Raw genomic sequence first — 13,877 nt, forward strand, 5'->3', positions numbered from 1 at the left:
AAAGATCTATTCTATACCGTTGGAACTATACATCTAAATAGTTCAGGCACAAAAAAAAAACATTTTAAGTGGCCCTTTTTTTATGTTGAAACAGTGTTGTAGTAGGGATAAGTCCCTGTGGTGATGAGAATTCTGCCCTACATAAACTGAGACAAGGTCAGACATGTTTATGTAGAGCAAATGAAGCTTTCAACAGTTCCACATGGGCCAGCTGACTGGAAAGGTTAATGTAAGCTAATGAGAAAACCTCAAGTGGAACGTCTCTGAATAGATACTATACTCACCTTCAGAGCACAAGCAGGTTGTTTTAAATGACGAGCCAGTGTGCTGATGATGTTTACTAAGAACTTGTGCATTTATTGAGTCACATGTATGGATCATTATAAACTAGCATAGAATTACAACCCACATTTGTCTTCTTACACAGTACATAAGGTACAATAACTTTAACACAAAACAGCCTCCAGGACCCTATATAACCCGCCACACTCTCATACATTTTCTTATCTACGTTTAACAGAGGGCAATGAACCATAAAACATCTCACTCTCTATATTGATCTCCTGTTAAAATGTGACATTTACCACACGGCTTGAAATACACACTGTGAATACTGCGGAGGGGGGCGAGAGGAGCAGTAGATTTGTGACTTGTCCCCGTTGTGATTTATGAACGCACCTCTTCAACTAGACTACCGCCAAAACCATTTCCCCAAGGATGACACTAAGACAAAAAATACAGAGGTAATGTCCTTTTATCTCTACTAAAATACTGTTTTACTGTCATAGCAACAAAACAAAAAAACAGATCCTTCCTCAGTGCTGCAACTGAGCATCGAGCTAGTTACACCCAGGGACATACAGAGGACCAATGGGATTTCTCCCTCTTTCTTTTTACAGTGGAGATTATTTATCTCAACCCTGGCAGTTGCTATAGTGACCTTCTAATCGCAGCCTTTCCCTCCCGACACTATGTCTTCAAGAGGTAGTGTGAGATTTAAGGGTTTGGATAGAGAGAGGACAGCACACAGGTTGAACAATGGACTTGTGATTTGGCATGATTTTTTGACCCTAGCCTCTGGACCAAACACAACCCAGATTCCAAACAGGTTCCCTGTTATAAGGCCATATATTTTTTGATATGAAATCCCTCCAGAAAGCTGCAGCTGCCGTGGCCTGCTGTAAAGCTAAAACTGTCACAGAAGAGATGATTTCCTCCTCTTCACAAGAGAGGTATGAATTTATGGCCATGATTTGGTGGCAAGGGAAAGGTCAAATGTTGATGAAATAATGATTTTGATGCTCTGTGACAGATCAACATTAACCGGGCCCCAAAGCAGTTGGTGCAGCTCATTCCACCTGAATACACAGAGGGCGAGCTTACATCATCTGCTGTAGGACAATACCTAATGAATGTAAACACACAACATGTCATTTTGAATCATGTTTAAAATATGAGTTGATCATGCTGCAAAGCAATATGCTGAGGTGTGTGTGTGTGTGTGTGTGTGTGTATGTGTGTGTGTGTGTGTGTATGTGTGTGTATATGTATGTGTGTGTGTGTGTGTGTGTGTGTGTGTGTGTGTGTGTGTGTGTGTGTGTGTGTGTGTGTGTGTGTGGAGAGGATCTAACACCTTTGACATTAGAAAGCGGGACATGTTGACAAGTCGTCTGGTTCCAGTCAATCGCCGGACACTTAAAGGTCAATAAAATACAAAGTGAGGCTGAGGAAGTGAAAGATCTAATCGATTTATTTCACTATCCAACTTCTCCCTCTGTCTATTTCTCTCCCCCCCCATTTATTTCTCTGTCATTCATATCCAACCTGGCATTATCTATACAGACGGAAAAAACAACAACATTTAAAGCAAAGACTCAATAGCGTGTCAAATGATCTTACTCTCTATTCCACCTTACAATTCCTATTGTACATCATGAAGATCATTGTAATCAAATGTACTGTGAACACAGTGACAAAGGTGCTACAATAAATACTGGTCATGTCCTCTCATAGAATATCTTCTACATCGTAGTACATGTTTTGTAATGTACCATAGGCTTTAAATGGAACACAAGGGCTGCATTTACACAGGCAGGCCAATTCAGTTCTTCAATCAGATCTTTTTACATCAGATCTTTTTCAGAGCTGATCTGATTGGTCAAAAGACCAATTCGTGAAAAAGAATATCAGAATTGGGCTGCCTGTCTAACCGCAGCCAAGCAGTCACAGGTATTGATATGCACTGTACAACTTGACGTACACACTGAACTGACTCCGTGTCCTTGTAGGGTTGATACAGAGAGGGAGGAACCAGGGACTGACAGACTGACCGCCACAGCAAAAGAAACGGGTGTCACTTCACAGCATTCAGGTAGAGATGAATATATCCGTGTTGTGGATATGTAAGGGTTTGTGGAGAGGTCTTGCAAGGTTCCATGTTTCTTCTGTCATCCCGAGACTGGCTTCAGACATGGATGTGATCACTTGACTTGAACTTCCCTGGTTTTGGCAATGGGAGAGGTGCGTTTCTGCTTACCTAACGTTTCCACACGGGGAGAGCTGGCATAAGGACCTACACTGGTAGTGAGAACAACAATGCTGTCCAACTACATTATGAGAATGGGCTCCACTTCCAATTAACAAGGACATGGGTGGGAAGCTAACAAATGAATAGCTGATTGAACAAAATTCACATCATTATGGTATGCTTGTTACAGTTCATTACAGTCCAGAAGAGTCTCCAGACAGACGCGGCTTTGATGATTGGCGTCATTATGGAGAGCACATGACACAGGAACTGCTCTGTACACGAAGGACAGAGAAAAGCTGTGAAGAACAGAGCTGAGCTGAGCTGTGGTGGTGGTCCAGAATCCAGTACCGTTCCATGATATTGTTCAGAACCTAATCTCTCTCCATTATCTCGAGCCACTCCAGAGTATGATGTTATGATGTCCTGCCCACTGAAACCATCTGGGTGTGAATACTGTGCAGATAATCCAGAATATCATTCAGACTGTTGATCCTCAGCATGTCACTCCTTTCTCTGTCAATAGCCCTGTTTATACCTGCTGTTAACATGCAACCTTCGTCCTGATCTTGTCTGTTTACACTTATAAGATCGGATCACAATGCGTCTTTTAATTGTCTACACTGGTCTAAAAATGTGGGCACAATCAGAATGTGAACAAGATCAGGACAAAGGCAGCAGGTTGGAACCAGGTATAAACAGAGCTAATGAGGCAGGACTCGGATGGGGGCAGACACCTTTCTCCATTCACCTTCATGCAATTATCTTTGCAGCGTTGAATGCCTGCTGTGAAAAGTAATTTCTAAAATAGGGGGAAATGAAAGCTGTGCTTTGACATCAGTGATATGCAGATCCTATACCAAGGAAACTCAGTTTTGAGAAACGCCAGCTCCTCCCACCTCACCGGCAGTAGCCTCAGTCAACATGGCTGCCTTGCAGTTTCATAGCATGTCATTACATACAGCATATGTTATTTTACTGAAAGAAATAGGTCACTGGTAGACTGATAGATAATTGACATTTCACCACCCTGCAATTGAAGAGAATGTGATCCTAGTGCTTTGTTTTATCCATGGTGTCAGATTCCTTATTATACCCAGGACTGAGCTCTGTATCTGGGCTGGTCTATCCATGGTTCCCTTGGCTGTGCACAAGGACGGATGAGTGAAAAAGAGAGACAAGGACACATCACAATGTCCTTCTACATGACCGTCATATTCCGTGTGTGGACATCTTACATCAAAACTTCTTCAATCCTGTTCTGTATGGCTATTGTTTCACGTCATCCACAAGTACAGCGTATGACCCGTCTCTACGGCGATGACGTTTGAGAGGCTCTGATTGTGTGGATGATTGTATGGTATTAATGTAGCTGAAACTGTAAGCCCTGAGAAAGCCAGAAACTGACCAGCGGTTGACACTCTTGGGATATACTGGATAATTACATCTGAAAGGCATTTTTTGTTCCACATGTATTGTGTGACGTCAATAATTCAATTCCGTAATTCAGTTCAAATTTGAACAAGAAAAAGAAAAATCACTCAACCAACTTTTGATTCAACATTTGTCTCTTTTGTAGGTTAAAAAACAAGCACAGTAAAACCATGTAAATAAAACAAACAGAAAAAACAAGCAAAGTATTTCTCCTTTCCATGTACAGCGTGTGTCTGCTGTAGCCTACATCAACAGTCTACCCTCAGCTAAGATAGTGTTTCATCAAGATAAAGATAACAATAGCAACTCTGATAAAATGTCTATATTTACTCTATATTTTCTACATAGATAATTTGCCTTCTCTATATGCATTTATTTATTAAAAATGTCCTTAAATGTCTGAATACCAAAGAGTTCCCATGTAAAGACAGACAGACAGACAGACAGACAGACAGACAGACAGACAGACAGACAGACAGACAGACAGACAGACAGACAGAGACAGACAGACAGAGACAGACAGACAGAGACAGACAGAGACAGACAGAGACAGACAGAGACAGACAGAGACAGACAGACAGACAGACAGACAGACAGACAGACAGACAGACAGAACGAACACTGGAGATCAATAGGCTGGCTGGTTCACTGAGTAACTTACTGTGACTGGAGAGAATCACATTGGTATGGCAAAGAGACCTGACGGCTTGGTTTCATATTCCCAAAGACAAAGGCCTCAGAAACATGTACAGAATCAAAGAGATTCGAAAAGATGGAGGAGAGAGTGCTGGGTTTGATCTAGAAGAGCAATAACATGGTCTTCACTGCAGGTGGCGCTGCTGCGTCACACACATGGAAATACTATTTCACTGACTGAACTGAAGGGAACAACAACTGCATAGGATTTCCCCCATTTTGCTGTTGCTAAAGTAGACTGGTTGGGTGTAAGTGTTGGGTTTGGTAATAAACCAGCAAAGAGAGTTGGTGTTGGGATAAATCAGGAGCCCCAAGTATTGGGTCTGGTCTGGTGGGAGCTATTGAGTGTTCGTTTCAAGGTGGGTCTACTTGTTTAGGAGAGAGGGGCATGGGAATGTGATTATGTGTTCTACTGCGCTTGAGACATCAATAACACTGGCTGTTCTGTGTAATCCATATAATAGCTGTGTCCTGCTCCTCTTGTAAGGTGAAAGCCCAGCAATGTCAACACAGAGAGAGGGCTGAAACATCCATCCCACAGTATGAGAGCTGCTATTTATAGCTTAGCTCAACCCACAGTCACAACATGAGCATGAGATTGACCATCAAGGGAAATCGCATCACAACAACCCATCAGTTCAAATGACTCTTAGCACTGGCCAAATTTGCCTTTCAAATACAGTACGGTACGCTGTAGAGCATCTCTGTAGAGGTACAGATACATTGTTCAGAATCAGATAAAGCCACCTCCCCACATCCTATATTCTCCTACTGTATAACCGTTCGAAACATAGACACATTGATTGAACATATTGCTTTAAAAATGTAACTAGATCTGAGATTTAGATTCAGACCTGTCTCATGGATAATGACAACGATACAATTGAATCTTCACAAGTTGATTGTTTGTGTGATTGAAAAATGCTCAATCAAACTGGCATGAGTTTATGAAAAATCACACCAGGAATAACAACAACAAAAAAAAACTAGAACATATTTTCATTGCTTTCATAAGTAAATCTGTTTAAGGTGCTTTTAATGTGGTTGCCATGGCACTGTGCTTTGTTTCTTTCCCTCCATTCCCGATGATCCAATCAGCGATCTGGGAAATGTGTTCTCACACCCCCATCATCCACACATCTCTCTGCGCAGTGGAAACCTTTAATTGAGGATTGTAAACCCATCAAGTAATTTCCACCCCTTAGTGTTTTTTTTTTGAGCAAGGGGAAATTGTCATTCACTGCTACCCATCAGCTCCTGCTGAGATAGCTCAAGAGAAAATTAAGGACTATGGCTCAGGGAGTACAATTGGGGGATCAAGCACTATAAAATCACTGGGATACAGGGAACCATGGCAGATTACAATATAAGACAGCCAGGCTTTTAAAAATTATTTTGTGCCTCCCGTTCCGCAACAGGAGAAATAGAGACAGTCAGAACCAATGCACCAGCGCTGCTACGGAGCAAAGATCTTTAATGAGGCAGATCTGCAACTTGAGACAAAATCAAGTTGACAAGCTGACCTTTTCAGGACCTTAATGAGTGCTTAATTCTGAGAATGCAGGGTAAAAAATGAATTATGAAAGGCCATGTTGGGCTGTGACGCAAAGAGAGTGAGAGAAAGAGAAAGAGAAAGAAAAAGAGAAAAAGAGAGAGAGAGAGAGAGAGAAAGGGCTTCAGCATCTATTCTGCACATCAATTTAGAGCTCTGGGTTCCAATGACAAGAGCCCAGTAACAGGGTTTGGGAGATAGGGGCTTGGTGGAAGGGTGTTGGTGGAAAAATATGAGTTCATATAGTTCTGACAGATCCCACTCATAGACCTGGGTCCGTAAGTCTGCAGAGCTGCAGGTCCACATATGGCTGAAGACAGTCACAAGCTCAGAGAGCATTGGGCTCACCTGCTAGCATCCCCAATATCGACCCACAACAACAAAAAGCAAGCCAACCAATTATAGAAACAATGTTCTGAGGAGTAGCATGACGTAAAGGGACCTTATTTGTGGCAACCACACTAAACAGATACATCTATTTTTGTTCTCTAATAAATTACACAATAATATTAAGAATCCAAACCAAATCGACCCATGAAATGGCTGTGTAAGAGAGAGGCCTCCTGACTGCACCAGTATGTCCCTGGAGATGTGTCCTGTTCCTCAGGCCACCAACCACAGGAGAAGGAGCAGACAGATGGGGCGTGGTGGAGAGGAGGCGGGGTCTTGGGGGGGTGTCCTCCTTGACAGGAGCAGTTGTTAGCCTCGTTCTCTCTGTTCTCTCCATCCTGGCTCCTGTGGTCTGCATAGTTTGTGCGTGGCGTGGCCCTCGTCATGTGAGTCACAGTAATGGAGGCGGGGCAAGAGGGTTGGTAGAGGGGGACAGAGGGACGGGGGGCTGTACTGTGTCATTAATAAGGGGAGAAGATGATGGAGGGGTGCGTGGCCCTCAGGGGCCCCGGGGCGGGCCGGAACAAGGTGGGGCTCAGGAAGGGCGTCTGAAAGAAGGTGGTGCCCGCCGGGTGGCGCAGAGCCAGAGGATTGGTTGCCATGGTGCACAAGGTGGGCTGGGTGAGGGGGCTAGGCAGGAAGCCAGTGGTCAGGCTCTTGGTCAGCTGCTTCTGGAAGGCCAGTTTGGTCTGAAGGAGAGGAGGAGAGAGCGAAGGAGGGAAGGAAAGTAGAGAGGGGAGCAGAGACGGAGAGCGCATGTCATTTCTTGAAGCGCACATATTTACTCAAAGTAGAGCACACATTTGCTCAGCAAACAGGGAACATTGCTCTTTTAGCACACATCGTTACCTTGGATTAACATGCTCGTACATTTCTCCATACTAATATCCTTTCCCTCACCACAACTACCCTCTTGGGGACTTGCCTTATGAACACTCTCACACGGTCAAGACAAAAGACAGAACTACAGACACACAGACATGCTTAAACTCCATACCCTTTACAAAGTTTACATTAGAGCATTAGTTTCTGGTGCTGTTCAATCCCCCGCACCTAGCCTGTTCCAGTGGTTAAGCCAGCTGTAGCCCTGACAGCCCACTTCTCCCCTGTCCCTGCCTGCCCTGGGCCCTGCCACTCACCTGAGTAGAGAGAGAGGTGAGGTTGTACTGGCTGAACATTTTCTTCATGGCAGACACAGCCCCGCCTGCATACCCAGCCCATCTCACATTCTGCAGGGGGGCGGGGGAGGATGGGAAGAGGGGGCGGTGGAGGAGATGCAGAGGAGGGAGAAATAGCGATGTGGAGGTGGGGTGGAGTGGAGTGGAGGAGATGGGGAGAAGGAGAGGTTCGAGGGGAGGTTCGCACAGAACAGGAGTACAAAAGTGATTAATACAGAGTGCTGATTCAGGCTGCAGGCTTTGTCAGTAGGCGTGCTGGGGGTAGTGTTGGGGGTAGTGCTGGGGGTATTTCAGCCTTGGATGTCTCAGGAACATGGGACCCATTCACTACCACAAAGCAATGTCCTTAACCTCTCTGACAGCATGGGCACACAGGCAGGCATGCTGCTTCACTGGAGAGACAACCACATAGGAAGGAGCAATGAGGTGCGTGTGTGTGTGTCAGGGTTGGGGACAATTTCATTAAAGTTCAGTCAATTCAGGAGATAAATATACATTTTATTCAGAGATTGAACAATATTGGCCATTATTTTCTAAGACGATTTTCCAAATTTATGGGTCTCAAACTTTAATTAACCTCCAACCCCATGCAATGGAGCGTGTGTGTGTGTGTGTGCATCTGTGTGTGTCCCGTGTCTCACCGATAAGCTGGAGGTGGGCTGGCTCTTGTTGTGGGGGCTGAACTTGGGTTTGGGGGGCTTTCCTGCCAGACGGTCCTTGTGTCTCCTGCTGTTCATGTGCTGAGGAGATCAGAGGAGAAACATTAGTCTGCTAATCTAGTTTATATGGTTGGATTTATCTAATAGACCATGCCTGATCTACACCGAGTGAACAAAACATTAGGAACACCATCCTAATATTAAGCTGCCCCCCCCCCCCTTGCCCTAGGAACAGACTCAATTTGTCAGGGCATGGACATTAGAATGTGTATAAAGCGTTCCACAGTGATGCTGGCCCATTTTGACGCCAATGCTTCCCACAGTTATGTCAAGTTGGCTGGATGTCCTTTGGGTGGTGGACCATTCTTGTTACACACAGGAAATTGTTGAGCGTGAAAAACCCAGCAACATTGAAGTTCTTGACACACTCAAACCGGTGCGCCTGGCACCTACTACCATACCCCGTTCAAAAGCACTTCAATCTTTTGTCTTGCCCATTCGCCCTCTGAATGACACACACACAGTCTATACTCAATTGTATCAAGGCTTAAAAATATTTTATTTTTAACATGTCTCCTCCCCTTCATCTACACCGATTGGATGTGGATTTAACAAGTGACATCAATAAGGGATCATAGCTTTCACCTGGTCAGTCTGTCATGGAAAGAGCAGGCAGTCTTAAGGTTTTGTACACTCAGTGTACAATATTTAGAGGACACAAAAACCACAAAGAGAACCACTACTTCCCTCTATCTACAGTACGCAGGTCTATTTCTCTCTCCGCTGTTCCACTATCAACTGGCTAATCCTAGTTCATCAGAGGAGGTTTTAACAGTGCCATTGGAATACACTACTAAGGCTTGTTGTAGGCAAGGTTGCTACACATGCTCACATATATACTGTATCTTTTCCATGACCAGTTGGTCTGAGAGAGCTGCAAAACCTTCCAGAACCATCCCATCATACGATGACATGTACGACTTAATAAACATCACCAGGGAAACAATTACCCGAAACAGCCTCGAAAAGAGGTTCAATCATACCATGTGCCGAGATTACCACACCATAAACACGTCAATATCCTGCAGTAACATACTGCAAACAGCTCTTACAGGCTCAAATAGACCGTTCTGAGTGAATCACCATACCATCTGATATACATCTGCTTAGTGTGGGAAAACAATCACAGCATAAAAATTTAAAATGCTCATACGATGCTTTTTCCAGAATGGCTTTATTGTAATAAAAATGCAGTCGCTGCGCCAGGTGAATTCAAACGCACATTTCCACTGCTAGCATCACCTCAGGAGTTGTAAACCTTCTACTGTAACATGTGCAAACAGCATTTAATACGTTTGTTATTACATCATGAGCCCTGTGCTACCTTTAAAAATGGGAGGGCTGAGGTAGTGATGTCATGGGTACAGTCCAGTCGGAAAGTATTCAGACCCCTTCCCTTTTTCCACATTTTGTTACCTTATTCTAAAATGGATCAAATATTTTTTCCCCTGGTCAATCTACACACAACACCCCATAATGACAAAGCAAAAACAGGTTTTTAGAAATGTTTGCTAATTTATTAAAAATCGGAGGAGAAGGGCCTTGGTAAGGGAGGTGACCAAGAACTCAATGGCAGAGCTCCAGAGTTCCTCTGTGTAGATGGAAGAACCTTCTAGAAGGATAACCATCTCTGCAGCACTCCACCAATCAGGCCTTGATGGTAGAGTGGCCACTCCTCAGTAAAATGCACATGACAGCCCGCTTGGAGTTTGCCAAAAGGCACCTAAAGGACTCTCAGACCATGAGAAACAAGATCCTCTAGTCTAAAACGCAGGAATGGCTTTGGAACAAGTCTCTGAATGTCCTTGAGGGGCCCAGCCAGAGCCCGGACTTGATCCCGATCGAACATCTCTGGAGAGACCTGAAAATATGATGCTCCCCATCCAACCTGACAGAGCTTGAGAGGATCTTCAGAGAAAAATGGGAGAGACTCCCCAAATATATATGTTCCAAGCTTGTAGCGTCATACCCAAGAAGACTCGAGGCTGTAATCACTGCTAAAGGTGCTTCAACAAAGTACTGAGTAAAAGGTCTGAATACTTACGTAAATTTAATATTTGAGTTTTTTTTATTTTTATACATTTGCTAAAAAACTATTTAATACATTTTAAAATAAGGCTGTAATGTAACAAAATGTGGAAAAAGACCCTGAAAATAATTAGTCCAACCAAGAAATCAACCAAGAAATCAAGTGTTAAGTTTGTTTGAAGAGGTAGTTCTATAGTCTGTCCCTTCAAAGTCTATTGTAGAGTGACCTCATCTGTCTGCTCAAGTCAAATAAAAACGTATTCATCATGTGACAGGATACACTGAAAAACAGATTTAAATCTCAATGTGACCTTCTCTGGTTAAATAAAGGATACATGAATAGAACTAATAACTCCACACAGAGCCAAAAACACTGCAGGACCAGAGACATTTGAATGAGAGTCTTATTCGGTTAGCACTCTCTATCAAGCACCTCTCAGGGTGTGCAATATTACCCACAACCCCCCTCTCTTTCCTCTTCTCACCTTTCATGTCACGCAAACAGCGCCAGGAGTCCTGAGTAGCCCAGAGGGTCATCCCTGTCTATCTCCCATACCCCATGGCTAAATTCACAATATCTTCTACTCTTTCCAGCTTATTTCGGGTCATTTTGAGCTCCATCAATTCAGAACACTGTCAGGACACATTTAGTGGAGGTGGAAAGAGACCCAGTGTGTCAGATCTCCACATAGACTAGTGGCTCAATGGCCTCACTGTGAGAGAACATGAAACCAGATCTTGTCCAGTCCAATCACCTCAGATCCACTCAGGAAGTCAACATACAAAATTATACCCCAGCTGTTTCACTTCTCTCCCCATTGCTGAACCCTCCACACCCTGTGCAACCCCCAGCCCTCCCCTGTTACCATCCCCTCGACCCCTAGCCTCCTCACCTGGCTGAGCTGGGTCTCCGAGTTGACATAGATCTCACACACCTCGCAGTGGAAGTTCTTGCTGGGCACCCCCACGCTCCCCTTGGTGCCCAGGCGCTTGCTCTTGCAGGCCGAGCGCCCCCCAGCCCCCGCCACCTTCCCCCGGCGCCGCGGCTGGACGCTCTGGCCCTCCAGCATCTGCTTGTGCTTCGTACCTGGAGGAGTGGATTGGGAGGAAGAGAATGTCACACACACTCTGGAGCAGGTACAGCATATACAGTGGGGAGAACAAGTATTTGATACACTGCCGATTTTGCAGGTGTTCCTACTTACAAAGCATGTAGAGGTCTGTCATTTTTATCATAGGTACACTTCAACTGTGAGAGACGGAATCTAAAACAAAAATCCAGAAAATCACATTGTATGATTTTTAAGTAATTATTTTGCATTTTATTGCATGACATAAGTATTTGATACATCAGAAAAGCAGAACTTAATATTTGGTACATAAACTTTTGTTTGCAATTACAGAGATCATACGTTTCCTGTAGTTCTTGACCAGGTTTCCACACACTGCAGCAGGGATTTTGGCCCACTCCTCCATACAGACCTTCTCCAGAACCTTCAGGTTTCGGGGCTGTCGCTGGGCAATACGGACTTTCAGCTCCCTCCAAAGATTTTCTATTGGATTCAGGTCTGGAGACTGGCTAGGCCACTCCAGGACCTTGAGATGCTTCTTACGGAGCCACTCCTTAGTTGCCCTGGCTGTGTGTTTCGGGTTGTTGTCATGCCGGAAGACCCAGCCACGACCCATCTTCAATGCTCTTACTGAGAGAAGGAGGTTGTTGGCCAAGATCTTGCGATACAAGGCCCCATCCATCCTTCCCTCAATACGGTGCAGTCGTCCTTTCCCCTTTGCAGAAAAGCATCCCCAAAGAATGATGTTTCCACCTCCATACTTCACGGTTGGGATGGTGTTCTTGGGGTTGTACTCATCCTTCTTCTTCCTCCAAACACGGCGAGTGGAGTTTAGACCAAAAAGCTCTATTTTTGTCTCATCAGACCACATGACCTTCTCCCATTCCTCTTCTGGATCATCCAGATGGTCATTGGCAAACTTCAGACTGGCCTGGACATGCGCTGGCTTGAGCAGGGGGACCTTGCGTGTGCTGCAGGATTTTAATCCATGACGGCGTAGTGTGTTACTAATGGTTTTCTTTGAGACTGTGGTCCCAGCTCTCTTCAGGTCATTGACCAGGTCCTGCCGTGTAGTTCTGGGTTGATCCCTCACCTTCCCCATGATCATTGATGCCCCAAGAGGTGAGATCTTGCTTTGAGCCCCAGACCGAGGGTGATTGATCGTCATCTTGAAATTCTTCCATTTTCTTGTAATTGCGCCAACAGTTGTTGCCTTCTCACCAAGCTGCTTGCCTATTGTCCTGTAGCCCATCCCAGCCTTGTGCAGGTCTACAATTTTATCCCTGATGTCCTTACACAGCCCTCTGGTCTTGGCCATTGTGGAGAGGTTGGAGTCTGTTTGATTGAGTGTGTGGACAGGTGTCTTTTATACAGGTAACGAATTCAAACAGCTGCAGTTAATACAGGTAATGAGTGGAGAACAGGAGGGATTCTTAAACAGGTCTGTGAGAGCCGGAATTCTTACTGGTTGGTAGGTGATCAAATACTTATGTCATGCAATAAAATGCAAATTAATTACTTAAAATCATATAATGTGATTTTCTGGATTTTTGTTTTAGTGTCTCACAGTTGAAGTGTACCTATGATAAAAAATTACAGACCTTTACATGCTTTGTAAGTAGGAAAACCTGCAAAATCGGCAGTGTATCAAATACTTGTTCTCCCCACTGTATATATTTGCCATTGGGGCAGGGAGAGAAAAATGTATAGCTAATTTCCTGCTATTCTACACATTTTTTGTAGATTTTTTCTTCTTCTCAGTTTTAAAGCTAATAGCCTGTAATAAAAATAAATAAATCATGGCATATGACGTGTTCCTATGCTATCCGAAGGGGCTGCAGGGTGTGCTACGCCAGACTGTAGTGTTCGTACCACTGTTGTGTGCCTCCAGCTGGGATGTAGAGTTGACAGTGACCTTGCACACGGGACAGTGGAGGTGTGGCTTGATCCTCTTGGGGTCCTTGACCTCCTCACCCCCCTCTGTTCTGGAGGTGTCTGGCTGGCTGCCTGACTCCAGGGCTGTTCCAGGGGCCTCTGGGCCCTGCTCGGGGCCACTGGTATCTGAGGCTCCGCTCTCTGAGGCCTGGGAGGAGGGGGACACCTCTCCCTGGTGCCCGGGGGACAGGGTGGCCAGCTCCATGGAGGACACCTCAGATACAGGAGTCAGCATCACAGAGCTGCTGCTGCCAGGGCTCTCGCCCAGCTTCACAGCCTCACAATTCACCACTCGCTCCAGGTCAGCAGGCAGCAGATCTGGAGAGGGGAAGGAGAGGAGGCAGTGGT

At 44.8% G+C, this 13,877-nt stretch overlaps 1 protein-coding gene across 3 annotated transcripts in view; it reads right to left on the minus strand.

Annotated features, from left to right (window-relative positions):
* Positions 1-1,728: 1,728 nt before the first annotated feature.
* LOC110485161 (zinc finger protein 385D) overlaps positions 1,729-13,877 on the minus strand; it is a 203,443-nt gene continuing 191,294 nt past the window's right edge. For all 3 annotated transcript variants that reach the window (XM_036940957.2, XM_036940960.2, XM_090196325.1), the window contains 5 exons: positions 13,467-13,847; positions 11,418-11,611; positions 8,419-8,517; positions 7,739-7,828; positions 1,729-7,288 (listed from right to left, as the gene is read on the minus strand). In XM_036940957.2, coding sequence (XP_036796852.2) covers positions 7,061-7,288; positions 7,739-7,828; positions 8,419-8,517; positions 11,418-11,611; positions 13,467-13,847 — 992 coding nt within the window. In that variant the 3' untranslated portion in view covers positions 1,729-7,060. The remainder of the gene's footprint in view (positions 7,289-7,738; positions 7,829-8,418; positions 8,518-11,417; positions 11,612-13,466; positions 13,848-13,877) is intronic.

This window comes from Oncorhynchus mykiss, chromosome 13 (genome assembly GCF_057628025.1).
Source record: "Oncorhynchus mykiss isolate SJ-2025 chromosome 13, ASM5762802v1, whole genome shotgun sequence".
In the NCBI taxonomy this organism is placed as follows: Eukaryota; Metazoa; Chordata; class Actinopteri; order Salmoniformes; family Salmonidae; genus Oncorhynchus; species Oncorhynchus mykiss.